At 41.1% G+C, this 23,355-nt stretch overlaps 2 protein-coding genes across 6 annotated transcripts; both read right to left on the reverse strand.

The window, feature by feature from the left end:
* Positions 1–30: 30 nt before the first annotated feature.
* On the reverse strand, positions 31–7,553 carry lrrc34 (leucine rich repeat containing 34). 4 transcript variants are annotated; one of them, XM_047567674.1, is made up of 10 exons: positions 7,378–7,553; positions 3,396–3,508; positions 3,251–3,315; positions 3,058–3,144; positions 2,128–2,256; positions 1,948–2,043; positions 1,716–1,870; positions 1,438–1,593; positions 403–529; positions 31–327 (listed from the first exon to the last, which is right to left on the reverse strand). In XM_047567674.1, exons 1-10 carry the CDS (start codon positions 7,536–7,538, stop codon positions 73–75), a joined length of 1,344 nt encoding a protein of 447 aa, XP_047423630.1. In that variant the 5' UTR covers positions 7,539–7,553; the 3' UTR covers positions 31–72. The 4 variants fall into 4 exon arrangements, with proteins under 4 accessions (XP_047423630.1, XP_047423629.1, XP_047423628.1 ...); XM_047567673.1 differs by having other exon boundaries at positions 3,058–3,147; XM_047567672.1 differs by having other exon boundaries at positions 1,948–2,256.
* An 883-nt stretch (positions 7,554–8,436) lies between these two features.
* Positions 8,437–22,808, reverse strand: mynn (myoneurin). Of its 2 annotated transcripts, XM_047612279.1 has the most exons (10): positions 22,692–22,808; positions 22,394–22,471; positions 21,760–21,813; positions 20,645–20,917; positions 18,039–18,991; positions 16,491–16,650; positions 15,144–15,322; positions 13,285–13,377; positions 11,170–11,295; positions 8,437–10,934 (listed from the first exon to the last, which is right to left on the reverse strand). In XM_047612279.1, the coding sequence occupies exons 4-10, from the start codon at positions 20,908–20,910 to the stop codon at positions 10,525–10,527; spliced, it is 2,187 nt and encodes a 728-aa protein (XP_047468235.1). In that variant the 5' UTR covers positions 20,911–20,917; positions 21,760–21,813; positions 22,394–22,471; positions 22,692–22,808; the 3' UTR covers positions 8,437–10,524. The 2 variants fall into 2 exon arrangements, with proteins under 2 accessions (XP_047468235.1, XP_047468236.1); XM_047612280.1 differs by having other exon boundaries at positions 22,394–22,713.
* Between the last annotated feature and the right edge of the window lie 547 nt (positions 22,809–23,355).

The raw sequence follows: 23,355 nt of genomic DNA on the forward strand, positions 1-23,355 counted from the left end.
TATGTTTACATTGTTTTGTTTGTTTTGTTCTCTGACATCCATTTGTTGTTGTATGAGCTTTGAATTTACTTTTTACCAGTAGGACTGCAGAGGAACCAGTGGGGCATCGGGGCTCGTTCCTGCAACGTCGGTGGACATGCCTGTCGCATTCACTAGAGAGGTGTCAGAGTTTGAGCATGTGTCTGAACTGTTAGTGTCCATACTATAAAAGCGTTTCCTCAAACTATGGAAAACCTCCGCGAGAAACACCTGACTGTCCACCTTGTAGGGACTGACGTCTGTCTGCTCTGGTGACAGGCGGCCACTGGATATCAGCTCTCCGAAGGCCTGAAAAGATAAACAGTACATATAGGAGGGAGACTATGTATCCCACTCTGTTTAGTGAAGGAGAGGATGTTTGACCTGGCAAACGGGCTGCTCCAGGTGGTTTCCCCAGATGTAGATGTGTGTTAGTGTTGCGTTTGCTTTCAAAGCCTGAGCCAAAGACACCAGACCCTCTGTCCTGATGTTGTTGCTGATGACAGACAGCCTGATGGACAAAGACAGTGTGTGCATGTCAGACGTATTCATTAATACACAGGACGAGATGTTACAATCCCTTGTGCCATGGTCTAAGGCAAAACTCCTTTAGAAGCCAGGTCCAACTGGAAAACCAACCAGCAGACCAGTGGTCAGCTACTAACTAACCTAGCTAGCAGCAGTAGGTAATAGAGATGATGGGAATGTGACCACACTCAACCAGGCATCTCTTCCTTCTGCCTATGTCAAAATAGTTCTATCACACACCAGCTAATTAGCCTAACCGCCAGCAGTAAGTAAGAAATGATGGGACATGCAACTATGCTTCAAACAACATTCCTCCCCTCTGCAAAGATCAGAAGTTACACACGAGAAAACACCGGCGAACGAGCCGAACTAGCAATGGTAGGCAGTGTGCCGCACATCATTGGGGTTTTCCAAGTGGGCACCTCCCTTCACCGATGTTTCGTTAAGGTAAGGCCCACGACACGTCAAGGAGGCTTGAGGCCACTGTGTGCCTTTCGACCGACAGATAAGATCAATCTAACTACAACTGCTACCTATTGTCAGTGCATAGCTAGCCTTACCTTTAGCATGCCTGTAGGTCACCACCCTCAAAGAGGTAGTAAGATAAAACTATGTGAGGATGTGACCCCTAAGAAACCGTATAACTGTATATACATATAAATCTTGAATGTTTTGTTCCTGATCCTAGAAATTGTCAAAATAAGTGAAATACTGTGTGATTTCAGGTCTTCAGGCACTGAAATGAGACAAGTCTGCAACCAAACGTAGAATGGAAATTCACATTTGCAGAAAACACTGCTTTGTTTTAAGGTGATCCTAAGCCTAAAGGTGTAAAGGCGAAGAAAGCCAACAGGTGGAATGTCCCTAACTTCGCAACAATGTTGGACTCACTCTCTCAGGGTGCATCCTGGCCAGGTGATGGCTTCGCTCAGGTAGACGGCACCTTCATCCTCGATACGATTGGATGACAAATCTAAAATCTCCAGAGCCGTATTCTGCTTCAGAACCTCAGCAAGAAGACGCACACCATCCTGAGTCACACGGTTACTACAGAAATCCAAGATGTCCAAGAGGCAGTACAACAGTGAATATCTCGTGGATCAGAAGAATCAACAGGCATCTCTACTTGCTGCTTGACAGCTGAGGTTTGCTGGTGTTTTTGTTCCTACCAGCGCAAGTCCAAAAAGCGCAAGCTGCGGTTCAGCCTCAGGCCTTCAGTCAGCTTCTCCATTCCAGTGTTGGTCATGCCCATCTTCCCCAGGTGGAGCTCCACCAGACTGCTGTTCACTGCCAGCATCTCAGAGAAGCGCACCGCCCATTCCTCCTAAGAGCATTAGAGTATATTCTATGTAGTATATGATGAGAATAACAAGTCCAGAGTGATGCTCTTGGTGACTATACCTGATGGCTGAAGAGGAGCGGCCGGCTGATATCAAAAGAGCGAAGAGCCTTGTTGCTTTTCAACACGATGCTGAACGCAATCACACTCTGAGTGGCCTGCAGGGACAGAAAAAAGCTCAGAGACACTGCCACCTGCTGGGAGTGCTCACACTCACACAGTGTGAGAAAACCTGTGCTTACCAGGTCACAGTCAGCCATCTCCAGCTCCTGCAGTGTGTTGTTCACCTGCAGCATGCTGGCCAGGTGCATACCTCCTCTGTTCCTGATCTTATTACCTGACAGTCTGAGAGTGAGCAAGCTGCAGTTACACTGCAGAGAAGGAGGAAGACATTATAAATCACTTATTACGTGTCATTTAAAGACTGCCATAATCTCAAACCTCAGTGCTGATTTGATTAGTTTTATCTTTTTATTTTTGATTTGGATACATTACGTTGCACTGCCACAGAGCTAGTGAAGAATTACATTTTCTATGTCTGTTGACACTACAGAAAATGACAGTATAATGACACTAATAAATAAAGTTCTATTTTTATCACAGTTGATTGATGGCAATTGTTTGATAAATATATCCGATAAATACAGCAAAAAGTAATAAGAAAATAAATATATTCAAAATAAAGTGTTAATATTTAGTCACAAACAATAATTCATTTTCAATCACTCAATATATCTACAGTTTTGAACAGCATTTATACTAGTGTGTACTGCCATTGTATACAATGGCTCAGTGCTCTTATACTAGTCTACATCTGATCTGGCAGCTTTAGTAAAAGTTCTGCAAGTGTAACAAATTAAAAGATAGTTAAATATATGCTTGTAAATAAATACATTTGCAGCAGAAATAATAATAGTACAGCTAATCATATACATCAGAAACATGTCAGTCTTTTAATGGTATTTCTTGGCTGTAACAACAATGTCAACGGCCTTACCCCATAACAGCTTTTCTGCAGCACAACATGCTGCGTGGACCAAAACTAAAATTTCTATTATACACAAGTTAAGTTCTCAAAATGTCAATTAGTGCCATTAAACAGGATTCTTCCATATTTACACGAGACAAAATTAAGCATTGTTTACAGGTAGGTGTGTGATTGAGAGACTAACCTGCAGACAGTTAGCAAGGACTTCAGCTCCATCTGACTCAATGTTGTTGAACATCAAGTCTAAAGTGCGCAGAGCTGAGTTCTTGTCCTGCTGATGTGCAAAAACATATTTATATTTTGATATCTGACCTAATTTATGTAATGAGATCTAAAAAGAGAGTTTGCGTAATTATTTACTAGCCTCTTCTACCCACCTGCAAGAGGTCGACAAGATGTTTAACTGCTTCATTGGTTATGTTGTTGTACCTCACGTCGAGGCCTGTTCACACAAAAAAATAAAACACAATTAGGTTGGTAATCTTGTTAGAGTGGTGTTCAAAAACACATTGGACCACTCACCAGTCACACACTTGTTGTTTTGCAGACATTTAGAGACGACAAGGGCATCACCATCGTTGAGTCTCTGAATGTGTCTCAGTCTGTTGTTACCTGTCAGTTTTAAGGTGAAATTCCTGCCGAGTTTACATCAGAATAACACTTTAATGCATGTTTGCACATCCGCTAACCCACATTTAGAAGTGCAGTACACGACGACATGTGACCCTCTTAAGTAGCCTATACATTAATAGTACACACTAGTTTCATCTGTCCGTTTTCTACCGCTTATCTGGGTCCGGGTCACAGGAGTAGCAGCTTCAATAGGAAAATACAGACAGTCCTCTCCCCAGCCACTTTCACTCTGGCACGTCCCTCCTTATTGGTATAGCAATGGGAGACATAGGTACTAGATGTTAGCTGGTTGTGCTGGTTTCTGTCTCTGTCCTGCCCTTCACTAGCTGGGTTTACATGGAGCCAGATATTCCCAATGCAAATGGTTTAGAAGCCCAGACCGAATAAAAATGCTCCAAGCTCCACAGCTCTCTCCATTTCAACTTCCTTTTCTCTTTACTCTCCCAGTTCACCCACTGTCCTTGCTTAGCCTGCAACACTGCCTTAGTACATCTTACTGCTTCATCTTGCTTATGAATCCTCTCCACTACCATCTTTCTCTTTTCTGCTACTGATGCCTTGCTCCAAAGAGGTTTCCCTGCACAGCCTTCGTGCCTCTGCGCCTCTGCAACTGCCCTGGTAGTGGACCACTTAGCCATCCGGTACCATTAAGCTGCTTCTGGAGACCCACAGACCAACCATGTCTTGTAGGCATCGACTCCCCTCACCTCTGGTGTCCACCAGCAGGTTCAGGGATTACCGCTGTGTCCAGCACCAAGGACCATGCAGCCACAAATTGTGACTGTCGCCTCAACAATAGCAGAGCGGAACATGGCCCATTCAGACTCAGTGGCCCCCACCGCCCCCGGGAAGCTCTGTCAGAGATGGGAGTTGAAGACCATCTTGACAGGTTCTTCCACCAGGCATTCCCAACAGGCCCTTACTATTCTTCTGTGTCAAACTCAAATTACACAGTGGGCCAACATTTAAAACCTGGACAAAGTTCACTTCTTAAATAAAATTTGAATAAAAATCATATGCCTCTATTTTTATTTGCAGCCATGTGATTTAAATTTCCACAGTAACCCCTTTTCTTGCAGGCTAATAATATATTTTAAAACAAAATAACAACAATAAACCAATAACTAATAAAATATCATTCAATGAACGTGTAACCATTGACCGCACATCGCTGGCGCACCATCCGTTGTTAATCCCTCGAGTTTATTTCACGGCAACTTCATTTCAATTACACATTTGTAAAGCTCTTCAAAGATTTCCTGTCCTGTGGTTGCACCGGGTAATTCTGAGACCACTGTATGTGAATTTATTTTTTCTTTCTATTTTTCTTTCTTGCTGTACATGAAGAAAGAGTGAGATGATGTGTGTGATTTAGATCAAGATAGTGTGATTGTATATTTAAATCTCATGCCGTGAAAAGAACTCTGCGTATAGCTAAATGCTTTGATAAAAAAGTGTAATTTTATGCAAAAAGAAGATCTTATTTTACAATGTTTGTCTTATTGTATTAATACTGAATGTATTTTTGTCTTGGTTTTAAATAAACTAAACTAAACATTTTGAATGCTTAAACATTGCCCTGTTTTGTCCTTATATGTGCCCCCCTGAAAAAACACTGGCCCGCCCTTGGCCCCCCTGGTAATTTTGGTCTAGAACCGCCACTGGTCACGTTGGCTTTACACATAAGACAAACAGGTCTGTCTTTTATATATGTAAACAGATGTTCTGCCTGTCCAGAAAGTTTCTGTTTTCTGACTTTTTTTTTGCATTTTTGGGAGAGGTAGCCAGTAGTAAGACGAGGACGCTGTGACTGCTGTCAACAGAGGAGAGTGTTTACAAGTCCTGCCCCGATTGACGTGCCAAAACACCAGCAGAGCATTCTGGGATTTGTAGTACCAACGACCAACATGCACTGTATAATACCGGCGCGCCAGGTCTAGCAGTGATTTGGTATTTGGTCTTGCGGGCCACATGGTATTAGTTATTGACAGACTGTGTCCATAACTTAACACTGCTCAGGTTCAGATTAGGCAGGCCCTTCCTCCCAATCATGCCCCTCCAGGTCACGCTGTCATTGCATATGTGAGCACTGAAATCCCCCCTTCTCCTCCTGTGGGTGGTGGGCAAACAGGGAGCCCACGCCCACAGTTTGGGCTCTGCCTAGCAGTGCCCCATGGGCAAAGGGCTGGAAACCAGATGGTTTCCCACAAGCTCCAGCCCCAGGCCTGACTCCAGTGTGGGGCCCCAGTAACACTCCCAGCCGGGTAAGCAGACTCTTGTTTTTCTTGTGCATGTAGAACCATTTTTTATCTGATCCTTTGCCAAGGACCACGCTACCTTCGAAGACACTTCCAGGGACAAAATGCCCCGGACAGCATAGCCCCTAGGGCAGGCATGTCAAACATACGGCCCGCGGGCCGGACCCGGCCCGTTGGGTCATTTAATCCGGCCCGGCATAAATTTCTGAGTATGTCAAAAAAAGAAGCGAGTCTCTAGCTAATTTCTATTAAAAGTTGTGATTTTTTAAAATAAATACAAACCAAATGCTCCCCAAATGCATTCACCACTACTAAACAAGTTATCGGTCAACACACCCTTCCCAAAATGGCACTGTCAACAAAAAGAAGAGTGGACACGGAGTGCAGAGTTTTCCAGGAGAAATGGACCGAGAAGTATTTATTCACAGAAGTGAATGCAAAACCAGTGTGCTTGGTATGTAATCAGCAAGTTGCAGTGTTCAAAGAGTTTAATATTCGGCGCCACTCATCATAAAGACAAGTATGTCATATTAAAGACAATTAATATTGTGCAGTATATTCTCAACTTCAGTAGGCCCAGCCTAGTAGTTTGATCTGATGTAGTCTAATCCTATTGCCCATGCACTGCTATAACTTTTTTATTTATTTTATTTTATTTTGTATTTCTTTTTTCATTTATTTCAGAGCAGTATGACAATTAAGGCGAAAATATTTTTTTTATAGCTCCCACTTGAGTTTGTTTAGTGTGGTGAGTTGGTTCAGGTGTAAAACTGCATTCACTCAACTGTTAAAATAAACCAGTTGTTAACACATTCACGGCCAAACATGAAAAATCATTTTTTTCCCATTGTTTTTGAATAAATGTGTTGTGCTTAGAAAAGATCCCTTGTCATCCGTGATTATAATATGTAGGGTAGGCTACAAATGTAGGCTGAATGATAAAGCATAGTACTGAAAAACAAAGCTAAATATTTGGAGTTGACATTCTTTTACTGATCCGGCCCACCTGAGAACAGAACGTCTGGATCCGGCCCCAGAGCCAAACTGAGTTTGACATGCCTGCCCTAGGGTCATTAGTTCACTCAAACCCCTCCACCACTGTAAGGTGATGGCTCAAAGTGAAGTATACACTAGTTTATACTGTTATAAATACTTTTATTAATTAATTTTCAATCATTTCACATGCCTGGTATGTGGATAATAGACTGGTCTATTATCTCATAACTTAAACTATTTGAAAGCATTTTTTATTACATTTTTACAATGTAATAAATTCGTGTGAATCAAGCAAATAATTCATCAAAGTATAAACCCTTGGTAACCGAAAAAAAAAAAAAATGACCATGAAATGATTCAGTAGTTTCACATGTAGCACTATACAGATATTTTTGTGATTAAACACATTGAATATTGAACTCGTTTTTTATTGTCAGGGGTTAAAATTACGTTCTTGTACTTAGTACTAATAACCATTCTAATTACAGAATTGAACCCGTAACGGAACGTTTTCAACCGTGTCTTCACAGTCAACAGCTCGGGAAGCTAACATTGACGGATATTGCCTAGCTGAAATCCTAAATTTCAGCCATTTGATTCCATAGCTTAGCACTTACTCTGATACCTTGGTCTTCTCCAAGACTTCTAAAATGTCTGGGTTTAGTTTTATCTGATGTTCGACGCAGACAGCTTTGTACAACTCGGAGAGACTTTTGTTAACCATCCTTAAAGCTACAGTGCTGTTTGTGTTGCCATGGTAACGGGAAAGGGACGGCATCTCGTTAAGGACTTAAAACTAAAAATTAAATCTAAGAACTTTTTCCTGAATGTACCGAATTCTGTGTTTTTTGACCATCGTGCATCAGTTTAATTTATTGCCGTCTTGAGTCATTTAGGCCAAATTTGAAACCCTGATTTTGCAGAATGAATCATTTCACTGTGCCTGGGCTATGAGATTAAAAAAAGTCATAATTGCAGTCAAATTTTTGTCTGCTAAGGTCACAAGAGGGCAGTATATTTTAAATTTGATGCTACACAAAAACTAATAATGCACTCAAGTTATTTTGTAATGGACAATAGTGCATTTAAACGGTTTAAATCCTCAAAATGGTTGAATTTTTGGTAGTTTTGTAAAGTGCTGAAGTGGTTTAAGAGATTTAGTTTTTATGGCATTTTTCAAGACTTTTTTCAAACTTTGTAACTTACCTACAAAACATTTTACCACATATGCTAGCACAGACAAAATGATGGCTGAAAAAAAATCGCCCAAATGGACAAAATGTTTTCATATATCTTATCTTTCTTGTGGTTTTAAAGAGTCTTACTTTTATTCAATTTCAATTCAATTTTATTTATATAGCTAATAACTAATAACACTACAAATTGTCTCAAGATGCTTTACAACAAATGGCCTGAAACCTCCAGTGGCAAGGAAAAACGCCCTTTTAACAGGAAGAAACCTTGAGCAGAACCCAGCTCATATGGAGGGACCCATCTGCTGAGTCTAAGTCTAATGATGCATGAGGTTTAAGAACCTAATTATCAATGAGTGGATGACCATTTCAAACAGACAGGGAAGAGGTGAGAGAAAGAGTTGTAGAAGATTGAAGAAAATATGTTTTGAAAAGGATTGGAAAATCTTATCAACCATTAAAATCAACCGACCAACACCAGTGTTTCACATTTTATCTTTAAGTTTATTTTTGCTGTTCTACTGTTTATTCTTACACAAGTGGACTTGCATGTCTGTACAAGTAATGCAAATATAAAATAAAAAAAGTAGCATAGCATGAGACGATCGAAGAGCTACGTTCAAGTTGACAGGATACTGAACTCTATGAGATGCAGCTGCTTTAAAAAAAGACAGGGCTGTGTTTACATCAATCAAGCCACCATCACACGTCAAACTATGCAAAGTGGAGCATGTACTGTGTCAAATCAAAAAACTTTATTCACTACTTTGACTATGAAAACAACGCAGGGATTGCACTGACTGCCTACATGTATTCCTCCATCGAAACAAATGTATAACAGGAAGTAGCTGCAGCCACAGGTCTGTTTTTTTTTTTGTCATAAAAATTCATAAGCCACATCGAAGAAAATGTAAAGCTGTTAATATTTGACACATTTCTAGCATTCATTAGAGAGGCTAGTAGTAGTCTATAAGGAAAGTGAGATTTCCTGCTTCCAATCCAAATCCTTCTAGTTCATGTTGTCACCACATTCAATTATCTGGTGATAGGAGTAATGATGCTGAATCTGTAAATATAATGATTATTTTAAGAGTGTATTGGAAATATGAGGCATGTTTACCATGAATGAACAGAACTGATAACCAGTTAATTATGAGATGTTGAAAAGAACTTATACCAACCAGCCATTATGACCACTGACAAGTGATGTGAATAAGTTATCTGGTGATTCAGTGGGTGGGATATATCAAGCAGCAAGTGAACATTTCATGTTAGAAGCAGGAAAAATGGACAAGTGGAAAGTTTGAGCGACTTTGACGAAGACCAGAACTGCAGATCTTTTGAGGTGTTCCAGGTCTGCAGAGGTACGACTACTGTTGCTCAAACTACTGAAAAAGTTGATGCTGGTTCTGATAGAACACAAAATGTATCACACTTTGTTTGGTATTGAGACGGGGAAAAAGTTGATCTGGTCTGATTAATTATGCTTTTGTCATTGTCATTTGTCATTCATCTGAGGAACATGTGTTACTAGGATGCAAGGAACACCCCATTGCCATACCCATGGGGGTGTTCTTAGTCTGTAACAATGTTCAACATATCAAAGTAACATCCACATAAATACCAGAACCCAGGTTTCCTTGTAGAAGATTTTTGCACTTGGTGGTCATTATGTTTTGGCTGGTTTGGTTTAAGTACAATGAATCCTTCAACAACTTTTGGTAGATTACGCCTGTTGAATGGATCCTACAACTGAGGCATTAAGGACTGTGCACATATTGTAGCCGCCTCAAAATTTGATCCCCGACCAACAGCTGTCTATTTTACAAAATACGATTACAACAGATAACGGACTACGATTTAAAAGTTTGGGTGGCTTTTTAATTTTAGTGACAAGGTATCGCTTAAAAGATTTGCATCTTTCACAACTCAGGTCTTATTTTTGTAGTTTTTACTGTAGTTCTAATGCAAGTCTGACCAGACAAAACAGGCTGTTTATCCAGATTAGTTGCAGATTAGTTTAGTTCATCAACAGACCGATCAGCAGATATAAGGAGTGTCTTTAGAATCTCCTATAGAAGCATTTTTCACCATTTTCCAACTTTTATAGATACAATGAATCATTTTACAGTCAAAAACAGCTCTTGACAGACATATTTCCTCAGTTTTGCTTTTGGAAAAACAAGATCTTAGCAACACTTGAGACTCAATAATTTCATTGATTAATCAATAATTAATAGTTGCACCCCACCAGAGTGAGTACAAAGGGTTGGTTTAAAACCTGATGTGGGTTTGTCTTCCAAATTATTTTTGTCTGATCAGGTTTATTTTCATCTGTGACTCTTGGTTTCTCCAATTTAGTGAGACCGACAGAAATGACTGATAAAACAATGAAAATAAGGCCGAAGTTGTTACAAAACGACATAATGTTGCGATTGTGAGAGCATTTTACTGAGATGTCAACCTGAATGCAAGTTCTGCCCTAATTCCACACAGTGACTGACTGTGGTTAGATGTTAAAAAGAAGAGATTGTTCTAGCACAGTGACCTCTGACTCTGGATCCTCAAGTTTCACTGCTGAGGAGGGTTGTTTTCGGCAGTGTCCACCGTCCTGATGATGACGATCTGCTCCAGGCTCTGGGCTGGGGAGGGCGGCGGTCGCAGTTGCTCCACCAATGCGTGGAGGGTGTCTGAGTTGATGGTCTGCTCCTGGTCGGCCTCGAAGGTCACCTGCTGGTCTGTGGTGGTGAGAGGAGGGTGGACAGGCTCCGTCTTGAAGTCCTGGATGAGGGGGCTGTCGGTGTTGGTGTTGGTGGTTGCGGGGTCGGAGGGGGCGGCAGAGGTCACAGCGGCTTTGGGGTTGGGAGTGGCAGGTTCAGGGTTTGCTGGCTCACCCTCTGGGATGGAAACCAAACCTTTGTTTTCCTGTGAGAGTTTGCTTTGGACAAAAGCCACAGGATGGCTGGAAGCCAGGAGAACTACTGCTCAGAGAGACACAGAAACACCACTTTTAGTCAGACAAGACACATCTAAACTTTTGGGGTTCAAACTCTAGCTCTGTCACTCTCTGTAGACTTTTTCTTTAAAAGAAGTACAGTATTAGAGAGTGGTGAATATAATTCCTTCTGTCCTGTCTGTTAGTGGGAGCAGACAGCAGGAGACACAGGTACACATACAAAAGGTGAATGCAGCCTTATTAATCAACCCATAGCTCACCAGCTCTGGCTCTCTCCTTGTGTTGCCGCACTTCATCAGCATGAGCCTTCTCCTGATGTTTGATCATGTTCTTCACACTGGCGAAACGATTTCCACACAGCAGACACTGCACACCGTTGTTTCCCTCTGTTCAAACACACACCAACAGCAACATGTGAGCACTTTTTACTGTACTGTACTTTTGTTGCCTTGTGTCCATTTAATGTTATTTCATTTTATCTTTCTTGTGCCTTTTAATAGTGTTTACTTTTATGTACAATGAAGCTACTGTGACAAAGTAATTTCCCTTGTAGATCATCTTAGTCTAGACATAGCAGTTTAAATATGATTGAATATGAATAAATATACCAAAATAAATTAAACCGTAATTGTCCCCGTTTCTTCATGTCATCTTAACATTTAATTTTTCTTTTCTTTTTGTTTTTTTAAATATCCCTGGATTTCCACATTTTTCTACTAGTGTGGGATTCTACAATATTTACTCATCACAAAATAGCTCATCCTTAGTCAATCTATTGCATTAATTCTTCTCTCAACCAGTAAAAAGAGTTGTGGATGTGATTATGGTATGCATGAAAAAACAAAACAAAAAATGTTATATACCATGATATACTTGTTTGGTCATACTACCCAGGCCGAAGTGGCTTAAGATCTTTTTTTTTTTTTTTTTTTTGCAAAATGCGTCTGAAAGAGTGGGGACATGTCGACAGTAGCTCTGTGATTTTTACCTTTTCGGGTTATTTTTATTGTGTTATTCATTTTTTTTATGCCTTGAAGTAATCAACATGGTTTTGGTCGTTATTTTGTCTTTTTGTGCTTTGATCGCGCTGTACATGTCTCCTGAGCTGTCCGGACTGAGGCCTGAGATTCTTGCTGAACTTCAGAAGAAGCACTGGGGATGCCTCTCTGGAGTTGAAAGTGAAAAAGTGGAGAAGGAGGTTCAGGTCGGCAGTGCCATCTGTACTCATTGGAAACAGGAGGTCTTTGTGTCCTCACTGCAGTGTGTATCTTCGGGACTCTAAGGGCGGATCAAGACGCTCTCCTGTGCATTGGAGTTCATATCCCTCCCTCAGCAGACAAGGAAACACCATGCGACACAGTCTGTGCCGCTGTTGCTATGTAAATGACCAAACAACTGGATCACCTTGGACACCGTTTTGCCAACTACTTTTGTAAATTTGTTCATAATATTAATTCTGTACATATTTTGGTTTGGCTGTTTTTTTATTTTATTTTACTAGATAATACTTGAGTTTTATTTCATTTTAATCTTGTTTTATTTTATCTTTCTTTTTACTTGTGGTTTTAAAGAGTGTTTCTTTTATGTTCAACCAGTGGCAGCTGGTGGTGAAATGTGGATGGTGGACTAACAATTGCATATTAAACTGTTTGCATTGCAGCAAAAGAAACATCACCTACAATACACACAGTTATGTTAAGAGTTTCTTATCATTTTGAAGTTCTGGTTAAGGGTTGGGTAGCTTGGAAGGAATAATTGTTCTGAATTTAATCTAATTTGATTCATAGAATCCTCTGATCATTTTTTTTTTTTTTTTTTTTTTTTAAATACACAATATTTCCTGCATCCTCATTAGAAATCTCACTTGCAAGCACTAGCACTTGACTAGCATGGCTAACACTAACTGGATTAGTCCACAAGTAAGGGAGACCCAAAACATGACAGAAGCTCCAACTAACTGAGCACTGTATGACTGAAAACTAACAGGATTTATGATGACAACAAAGACCTGGACAGAAGCAAAACCCTACTGTGGAAATACCATAAATCTCCGGAACCAATGACAAATTTTGCAAAAATCTAACTAAGAAAAATTGGTCCAACACTGAAATATCTCGAGGAGATCTAGAGGAACTGATTTTGAATCAGAATTGTACAATTCAGGAAACCAGTAGTGATAACGAGCAATATTTTAAAGTCTAACTTATTTCCCTGATTTTTGCGGTTAAAACTGAGGAAAATATGCATAATTGCGTTTCACATCAATTTAAGGTTTGTCGCTAAACGTCTTGCTACTGCTCTTAGAATGTTCTGTGCTTGTTAACAAAGATAGTCTGGAGACCTGTCAAATATCCTGCAAAACACACAAAACTCACCTGGATGAAGTCGGCGCATGTGTTTCTTCAGTTCCGAAGATGTGACAAACTTTGCGTCGCATTTTGGCTGCGAACATTTGTACGGAGTTTCACCTGAAACAAACACAGATGGAAGCAGCTCTGTAAACAACAACGCCAAGCTGTGTCAGTAACATCTCTGTGCCTGTCCAAACAGCTTGGAAGGACACCAGACCAGGTGCTTCTGTGAAACTGATATACAGGTGCTGGCCAGTAAATTAGAATATCATCAAAAAGTTGAATTATTTCAGTAATTCCATTCAAAAGGTGAAACTTGTATACTGTATACTTTCCTTCCACACATAGTGATATATTTCAAGTGTTTATTCATTTTCATTTTTATTATTATAACTGACAGCTAATGAAAACACCAAATTCAGTATCTCAGAAAATTAGAATATTCTGAAAAGGCTCAATATAGAAGACACCTGGTGCCACACTAATCAGCTGATTAACTCAAAACACCTGCAAAGGCCTTTAAAAGGTTCCTCAGTCTTGTTCTGAAGGCTCTACAATCATGGGGAAGACTTCTGACTTAACAGTTGTCCAAAAGATGACCATTGACACCTTGTACAAGGAAGGCAAGACACAAAAGTTGATTGCTAAAGAAGCTGGCTGTTCGCAGAGCTCTGTGTCCAAGCACATTAACAGACAGGCGAAGGGACGGAAAAAATGTGGTAGAAAAAAGTGTACAAGCTCTAGGGATAACCGCACCCTGCAGAGAATTGTGACGACAAACCCATTCAAAAATGTGGGGGAGATCCACAAAGAGTGGACTGCAGCTGGAGTCAGCGCTTCAAGAACCACCACGAAGAGACGCATGAAAGACATGGGATTCAGCTGTCGCATTCCGTGTGTCAAGCCACTCTTGAACAAGAAACAGCGTAAGAAGCGTCTCGCCTGGGCCAAGGATAAAAAGGACTGGACTGCTGCTGAGTGGTCCAAAGTTATGTTTTCTGATGAAAGCAAATTTTGCATTTCCTTTGGAAATCAAGGACCCAGAGTCTGGAGGAAGAGCGGAGAAGCACAGAATCCACGTTGCATGAGGTCCAGTGTAAAGTTTCCACCGTCAGTGATGGTGTGGGGTGCCATGTCATCTGCCGGTGTTGGCCCACTCTGTTTCCTGAGGTCCAAGGTCAATGCAGCTGTCTACCAGGAAGTTTTAGAGCACTTCATGCTTCCTGCTGCTGACCAACTTTATGGAGATGCAGATTTCACTTTTCAACAGGACTTGGCACCTGCACACAGTGCCAAAACCACCAGTACCTGGTTCAAGGACCATGGTATCCCTGTCCTTGATTGGCCAGCAAACTCGCCTGACCTTAACCCCATAGAAAATCTATGGGGTATTGTGAAGCGGGAGATGCAATGCACTAGACCCAACGATGGAAAGGAGCTGAAGACGACTATCAGAGCAACCTGGGCTCTCATAACACCTGAGCAGTGCCACAGACTGATCGAGTCCATGCCACGCCGCATTAATGCAGTGATTGAGGCAAAAGGAGCCCCGACTAAGTATTGAGTGCTATACATGCGCATGCTTTTCATGTTTCTTTTCAGTTGGCCAACATTTCTAAAAACATTTTTTTCATTGGCCTTTTCAATATTCTAATTTTTTGAGATGCCAAATTTGGAGTTTTCATTAGTTGTCACTTATAAATATCAAAATTAAAAGAAATAAACATTGGAAATACATCGGTCTGTGTGCATTGCATGAATATAATGTACAAATTTCACTTTTTGAATGGAATTACTGAGATAAATCAACTTTTTGATGATATTCTAATTTACTGGCCAGCACCTGTATGTTCACTGTCTTCACTGGATCAATAATGTCTCACCTGTATGTTTTCTTGCATGTGCAATAAGGGAGGAGGAAACAGAGAAAGACATGCCGCACAGATCACACTGGTAAGGTTTCTCTCCGGTGTGTCGACGCTTGTGGTACGTCAGTGTACTGGACTGAGCGAACGCCTGACCACAGATGTCACAGACGTATGGTTTTTCCCCGCTGTGCAGTCTGGAGAAAACACACAAAACCAAAAGGGAGTTAGAGACACAAGGCAGACATGTCTTTTCTTTTCTTTTATTTCCAAGTGGACACCCCTATGCACAGCTGAAGCATCTGCCTGATGGCTTCTTTGTTCTCTGGGAACATGCAGATATATGCTACAATTCTTTGGATCTTGTTTGTTACATTGGACTGTACTGTTTTTTTGTTCAAGATAAGTTATCTTTCCTTTGTTGACCTGGTTAGGTTTTGGCCGCTCTTGTGTTAAATAACGATAAAATATATCACTGTAATGGTACAGAAAGGGACAGCTGGGAGAGGCTCCAGCAACCCTAGTGAGAATAAGCGGTTGTGACAGATGAGATGAGTAAACACAAAACAGTTTTTAAATGAAGGTTTTTAAGAGGACCCCAAACAACAGAAAAAACACCATCATATTCTGTGTACATATTTTAAACATGATACTGAAATAAAACATAGTAAAAATCAGCCGTTTTAAAGAAAATCAGCTTTGGGGTGTACTCTCTGCCATCTTTATTTTACATTACTCCCTACATCATTGAATGTGTTAGCTGGTTTGGTCACTATTGAAGAAGATGCAGTTAAGGAGAAAATATGTCAGAGGACAAGGCAGAAAGTGTGATTTTTCTATCAACTAACCAAATGGCCACTGACAAGAATGAAGGCTGAGAGAGGATGGAGGTGGTTCAGTGGCTCAGACGGAGACGGCAGTGAGGAGAGGGTTGGGAACACTTCATGGTGACTGGTCAGACGATCAAATGTCTGCACTGTCTGACACAGTTTTGTAGCACAGCGTTCTGAACGCTGTATAATCAAATTCATGTGCCGGCAAAAAAAAAAAAAAAACGGTATTTGGTATGAGCCCGTATAGTGCCCAGCTCTATCCAACAGTTGAAAGTGCAAATTTCAATTTGAGATTCTTCCTTCTGAGTGCAGCTAGCCAACACCAGAAAACAGGTGGTCTTATCAGTGGCAAATGATGAAAATGAACACTTTCTCTTGGGGTAAATTTGGTTGGCTGGCCACTCCTGGGAAGGTTCAACACTGTTCCATGTTTTCACCATTTGTGGATAATGGCAACAAAAGTGGACATTTATATACAGAATTACTAAGATAGCACATTACCTGAGAACCTCAACCATTCACAGCTACATACCTGATGTGTATTTTGTAGTTTGACGAAGTGGCAAACTTGAATCCGCAGCGTTCACAGGTATAGGGCTTCTCCTCTCCGTGGTGCATTCGGCGGTGAGCGACTAGCTGGCACTTTTGAGCAAAACACTTGTCACAGTCGCAGCAGCTGAAAGGTTTCTCGCCTGCAATGAATGCCAGAGGCAAAGACACACAAGCAGGGTTAAAGAAGAAAAAGAGAAGAAAAAAGAAAGAAAACTCTTGGCATCTGTATTAAACAGACAAGTGTCAGATTTGTTAGTTGATCAATTACAAGGGTTTCTGAAAGGTAAACCAGTACATAGCCTGGAAGCCAGCCCGACTTGCCCCTCCCACAAACTTTATAGGGGGAAAGTTGTTCTGGAGTCTAATTATGCCCCAGTAAAGATCTGCTGTGCCAACCAAATCATTTGAGTGGGCTTTATGTGGTGATGAACAGAAAAGTAATACCAACGTAGTCCAACACATGACCTGAGCACAGTGGAGTTTAATTCATTTTGAATTAAACTTTGACTGGTTGGAGAACTATCCAGTTGATGTGGAGGTATTTTTTTTCTGTCTGTATCGGTTGCCTCATTCATGCCTCACAATGAAATCCAAGTGGAGTGTTGCAAGAGACATATAGTGATAGGGACTGAGTGTGACTATAACACACTTTTTAATGGAATTAAACTGGTTATTTTAAAATATTAAAACATCATCTGAAAATGTGAATAAAAGATAATGATGAAATTTGATGATAGTAAAAGTCAAGCCCAGTAACAAGTCTAGTCAATCCAAGTAAGGATGCTCTCTGCAACCAAACCTTATCGTCCAATATTCCACTTAAATATTTTGATCTGACACCTCAATAATAACCGACCAGATGACACAACAATCAAGATATACTGCCACAAAATGTTCTCCAGCCCCAGATATGTGGTTTGCTTAGTGATGCCCGGGTCCCTGGGTGGAGCAGCAGAAGATAGCATCCCAGGACCCCAACAGAAAGTCCGACTAACTGGCTCCTTTTATTCTATGTATGCTCATATCAGCAGCAAAGAATGATCGCAGATGAAGTAAGCACCTGAGGTAGAAAGGTGCTTACTTTTTATCAACAAAAGGATCAATAATCACGAGGCTCAGGTTGCAGCTCATTCTGGAGACTGGTTTTGGTTCTCTCAGTTGTAGAATTTACTTTTGTGGGTTCATTGTAATTTGTTTTCAAACTCGGTGTTGTATAAAACTTACACTTAGAGAACCACAAGTGGTTTCATACAGTCATTGGTATCGGCCTTTAGGGCTTCCTCCCGTTGGCCATAGCGGATCAGCTGAAAAAATGCTGATTGTATTACTATAAAATCTCAGGTGGAACTACCTGATGTTACTCCACTGGAGTCATGACACCCACAAACAAAAATAACAAGATCTAGTAGGGTCAGGTGACCTACTACCTACTGAGCCTCAGCCGCCCCAATACAATCGACAGATACATTTTTACTCGTAAATAACCTTTAATTTCAGGAATCACCATTGACATTTTCGTAAAGCTCACCAGTGTGTATGCGCAGGTGTGTTTTCAGCTGCGTAGCTTGTCTGAAGGTTTTGGAGCAGAAGATGCATGAGAATGGTTTCAACCCCTCGTGGATCTTCTCGTGGCGACGCAGGCTGCTCACATCTTTAAACAGTTTGTTGCACTCTGTGCACGACAGCATCTCTGATGGATCCTGGTCCCCCATCTCACACTCTTTTCCCTCCTCCTCCTCCTCCTCGTCATCAGCCCTGAACATGCCGCTTGCCTCCTCCTCCTCCATGTTGGCCCTCCTTTTGCCTCGTCCCCTACCCTTCCCTCGGCCTTTCCCCCTGCCTCGACCTCTTCTTCCCTCGCCACTGCTCAGCCGAGGTTTCTTAAGCGGAGTCTCATCATCCTGAGAGGGGCTCCAGTCTGCAGAGGTATCTCCGAAGTCCTTCACATCCATGTCGGAATCATCCAAAGACAGATCTTCAGTTTTATAGCTTCCTTTTCCTCTCCCCCTGCCTCTCCCCCTGCCTCTCCTTTTGCCTCTCCCCCTTCCCTTGTAGCCTTGGGCTTTGGGAGTGGCGTCAGTGGAGATACTCTGGTCCACCTGCTCACTGCTGAAACCTTTGGGCCTTCTACCTCTTTTCCTGCCCTGTCCTCTTCCAGCGCTTCTAGGCATTGTAGGGTTGTACTCTTCATCACGTCTGTCTCCATCTTCCAGATCGACATCCCTGTTCTCATCATCCTGCTCTTTCTCACCCTCCCCCTCCTCTGGCCAGTCCCGTGCAGCAGAGACAATAGACAGGGGAAGTGGGGAGCTCGGGCTTCCAGGAGAGGCAGCACTGGAAGGAGAAAGACCGGCTTCTTGATCTGCCTCCGACTGGAACGTTTCACTTGGATTAGACCAGTGAGGGATTTCTTCCAGGTACTTTGTGGCCTCAGACATTCCCAAGAAGACAGCGGCTCGGCGTACGGCTGCTTGTCTGGTACTGAAACCATAAAAAAACAGTTATCAATAGGGTTGGGTATTGCTACTGATTTTTTTTCACAAAACTTATGTTGTCAGCGGTCTTGGAGGCATGTAATGTTTCCACAGTATTCTCCCTCTAGATTCACATATTTCATGTGTCTTTGCTTTTGTCCAGCTCTCCTCTGTCATCATACTATTTAAATCCAGTAAGCTTTACTGTGCTCAGAGTTGGAGCTTCTGTCATGTTTTGAATGACATGTGGAGTAATTCTGTTGTGTGAGACTAGTTTTATGAGACCGCAGTAAGATTTCTAATGAGAGGATGCAGGTGTGTATTTCACAGATCTTTCAAATCCAGATCAATTTGAATTAAAAAAAAACGTTTTTCAAACATAAAAGATTCCTAAAGACAGCATCAAGCAGTAAAATGTCCCAGAGAGGGTTAGGGAGTTTATGGGGTTGGATGACCAGCCCATTTCTGGAGCAGACAACACAGGTTTTCTGGAACAAAGATATAGCTACCACATTATATTAACTCTGACAGCCCTAGTTATTTAATACATGATCTAGGACAGGTGTCACTAAATGGTGGACCTCGGTTGGGACATGGACCCAGTGACGGTTCTGCCCGGAACTGTTAAAACTCTAATATAAATGATAAGATATATAATTCGCACGAATTATATATGTGCCGCTAATGTTGCTTTAAAGCCTGAACGTATTGCTGGCGATCCGTCAACGCCGACTTGGCAGCTGTGGCAGCTTTTTTTCCCCAGAAACCGCAACTTCCCAGAGTTCAGCCACACTTTGTGTTTTGTCCATTGGGAGTTACAGTAATTCATACACCACAGCCATGAGAATGGCACTAACCCCATTTAAGCCAAGATTCGATCTGCTGGCAGGAATGTTACATGCCCATTTCTCTCATTAGGAAAGGAAGTTGGAAAAGGAGGAAAGGGGAGACGAGAAAAGAAGTCGCTCAGTGTTATTTTATTTGAAATGTAGTTCATACATGTTTAAAAGGGGGTGGGCAGCTCAAAGGTGTCACGTTTACATTTTTCCTTAAAGAAGCATTTTTATATTTTTCATAGGATTCCGAATGTTTTTTTTTTTTGTTGTTTTTACATTACTTGAAATATAGGGCCTATGTTCAAGCTAGTCAAAGCTGTGTTTGCACTTTTTATTTTAGTCAGAAGAAATTTAGTCTCTGGGGTTTCTTACTTGAAATGTAGTACAGAGAACTATTATTGAACCAGTATGGTTTTCCACTCAAGTGCCATACAAGTCCAGACTTACTGGTATGTTTAAAGTATAGAGGCTATTTTTTGTTAAAACACTTTAAATTTGACAATAAATGATATAAAAATGTTTGTATGTTTTTGATTTTATGTACACCAGGGTACACTATTTCGCGTGACATAAGATTCGGACCTTTGCTGGGAGGAAATTTTAGTAACTAGACCTTTTTGAATTTTAATTGAATACCCCTGATCTAGGAGAATACAAGGACAGAGAAAAGAGCCTTTGTGAATGTCCAGTGGAGGGCATTTTGTTTAGATCAGATCAGGACTCATATCAGCCACATCAACTCAATATTAAAAGATCAGAATCAGACTGGGCATAAGAAAATGTGATCAGGAAATCCCTAACCCATTTGAAACCTTTACATTTACCTGCTGAGATTCATGTGTCCTGTGTAGACAAACTCAAGCAGCTTCTCCAGAGAGTAGCGGCTGACCTTGTCCGGATCCAAGGTCGTGACCTCCTGACCCCGCTCGGCCTGGGAGGAGAAGTACTCGCTGAAAGCAGCTAGGACATTGCGGTGAGCTCTGAACTCCACGTCTCTAACCATTATGGTTATGTCACACAGGAAGTCCATCTCCCGCTGCTCATGAAGGCGCTGCAGGAGCAGCCTCCCATGGTTGAATATGTGAGGCATCACGCAGCTGGAAAACAACATTAACAACACTTACAAGTGATTAGATTACTTGGACAGACTTATTTCCGTTTGAACTGTTGCTCTCCACGTCATATTAAAAATGAATTCCACCAGCCAGCCACAACACATTTATTACCCTTTGTTTGAATTGTCTGAATACAAGTCTGCTAACTAATGACCAAAGACTAAATTTATTTCACTTTACGTTCTTACTCAATAGACAAAGCACAACTAATGAGAATCAACTGGAATTGGATAATTTGTACTGTTTATAGACTATACCCATCTACAACAGATGCCTTGACACTTGAATTGTGACACACCCCCCCCCCCCCCCCATAAAAAGAGTTCCGTACAGTACTATATGTTGAGAATGTGTAGCCATTTTTAAAGCTGGATTACAAGTAAACTACACTACTACACTAATAATGTTAATTATATGTGTACAATGAATCGTACTGGGGAAACCAACTATCCTGTGGTTGCCTGTTTTATGAGATGAACAAATCTTTATTTAAACACAAAAAAGACAAGTATGATTTGTTTTGCTCCAGCTCTATGATTTATTCATAAAGACACAGACAAATGGACTGAAGAAAAAAGACTGTTGACTGATTTAATGTTCAGCTGATGTTGAAACAGCATCACAAACGTGGTAATTCAAGTGAATGATCATTCTGGAGGATGGCACTTGTAGTGCTGTTAAACTGCATTAATTTAAACACCAAAGCGAAACTAATGCTTAGTTTAGGGCTGTTAAAAGCATTCATTGTAATTAGTATACCTATTTAACTTGAATAATAATAAAAATTGCATTAAACTGTTCAAGTTAATAAAATAAAAACTTACTCTCAGTAGTGTTATCAGTGCAGAAGAGTCACAGCTTCACCTCCTTTTTTAACTCTGTGGAACATAACTATTAGTGAATAAGAGAATATACAAACAAAAGTTCTTTCTTGAATAAATAATCTTAAACTAAGTGAAATAAACGTGTATAACGACATGTGTGATTCTCTGATCCAGCAGCCTTATCAGGTAAGATGAAGAAGCAGTTTTGGAAAATAAAAGCTCCCGCCTGCTTCCTGAGCAGGCCTCCGTGTCCGGCTAATGCTAACAGCGGTGTCGCATATCTGTTAAAATTACACCCGTTGACCATGTACTGCTTCAGATAGGTTCACGAGCAAGGTGTGTACCCTACAGGCCAATGGCGATATGTTTTAAGAACTTTAGAGTCTAACCAGAACTAATCATTAGTGAGGCTAAAGCTAACTGTTTTCGTAGTCCCAAAAAGCGCGGAAACCACTGTGCTCTTATTGCGAAGGTTTCAAGGTTTGTCACGACGGTGTCGACGTAAGCTGTCACAAAATGCAATAATCGATTCATTTAGTGGCGTAACGCGAAAGAGCCTCGTGAGTTATAGTGAATTCATTGAGTAAATGCACCATTTTAATCCGCAGGAAAGTAAACAAAAGCAGAAAAGTACCTTCTAATATCCGCTATCTTCAGCCATTGTCCACGTGACTTCGCAGTTCTCGCGAGACGTTGCCGTTGAACAAAGATACTGTAGAGTTAAGATGGAGACTGTCACGACTCGACAATCAACGACAGTTAGGCAGGTAACTATCGCAGAAAAATAATAAAAGAGTTTTGAACTTGCAACAGGCCACACATCAATAAGCCACAACCCTAAAACTGACAGGTGAAGTAAATAAATAAATAATAAATCTGTTGGTAAACTTTTGGACCTGGCATTAATGTGGATGTTACTCAGTACCACCCACCTAGTCCAGACCAGGCACAGGCCCTTTTAGTGGCCATGCCAAGCAGGATGCAGCCGACACAGGCTAAAAAAACAGGAAGATCAGCACAAGTTGTTGACCTGGTTTCCAAATTCACTGGCTACCAAACCGATCAAATATCTGTGGGATGATCCACAGAGGCCACTCCCCTCACAGGAGGAGTGGCCTCTGTGGATCATCACAGGACCCAATGGCCTCCACTAACAACAGTGTTCTGACACCAGAGGACATCCTCATCCTATGTATATTTGTAAAGCTCTAAAATAATATAAAATTTTCTAAAATTATTTCAGAAAATGTTGTTGTAATTATGGTATAAGAACAGATAACAATTCTAAAATGTTACATATATAACAACATACACTCACCAGTCACTATTAGGAATGCCTTGCTAGCAAGAGGTTGGACCCGCTTTTACCTTCAGAACTGCCTTAATTATTTGTGGCATACTTTCAACAAGGTGTTGGAAACTTTCCTCAGAAATTCTGATCCACATTGACATGATAGAATCACACAGTTTCTGCAGATTGTTCGGCTCCACATCTATGATGCGAATCCCCCATTCCACCACATCCCAAAGATCTGTTGGATTGAGATCTGGTGACTGTGGAGGCCACTGGAATACAGTGACATGGTGCATTATCCT

The sequence above is a fragment of the Mugil cephalus genome, chromosome 18, assembly GCF_022458985.1.
Source record: "Mugil cephalus isolate CIBA_MC_2020 chromosome 18, CIBA_Mcephalus_1.1, whole genome shotgun sequence".
NCBI classification, from domain to species: Eukaryota; Metazoa; Chordata; class Actinopteri; order Mugiliformes; family Mugilidae; genus Mugil; species Mugil cephalus.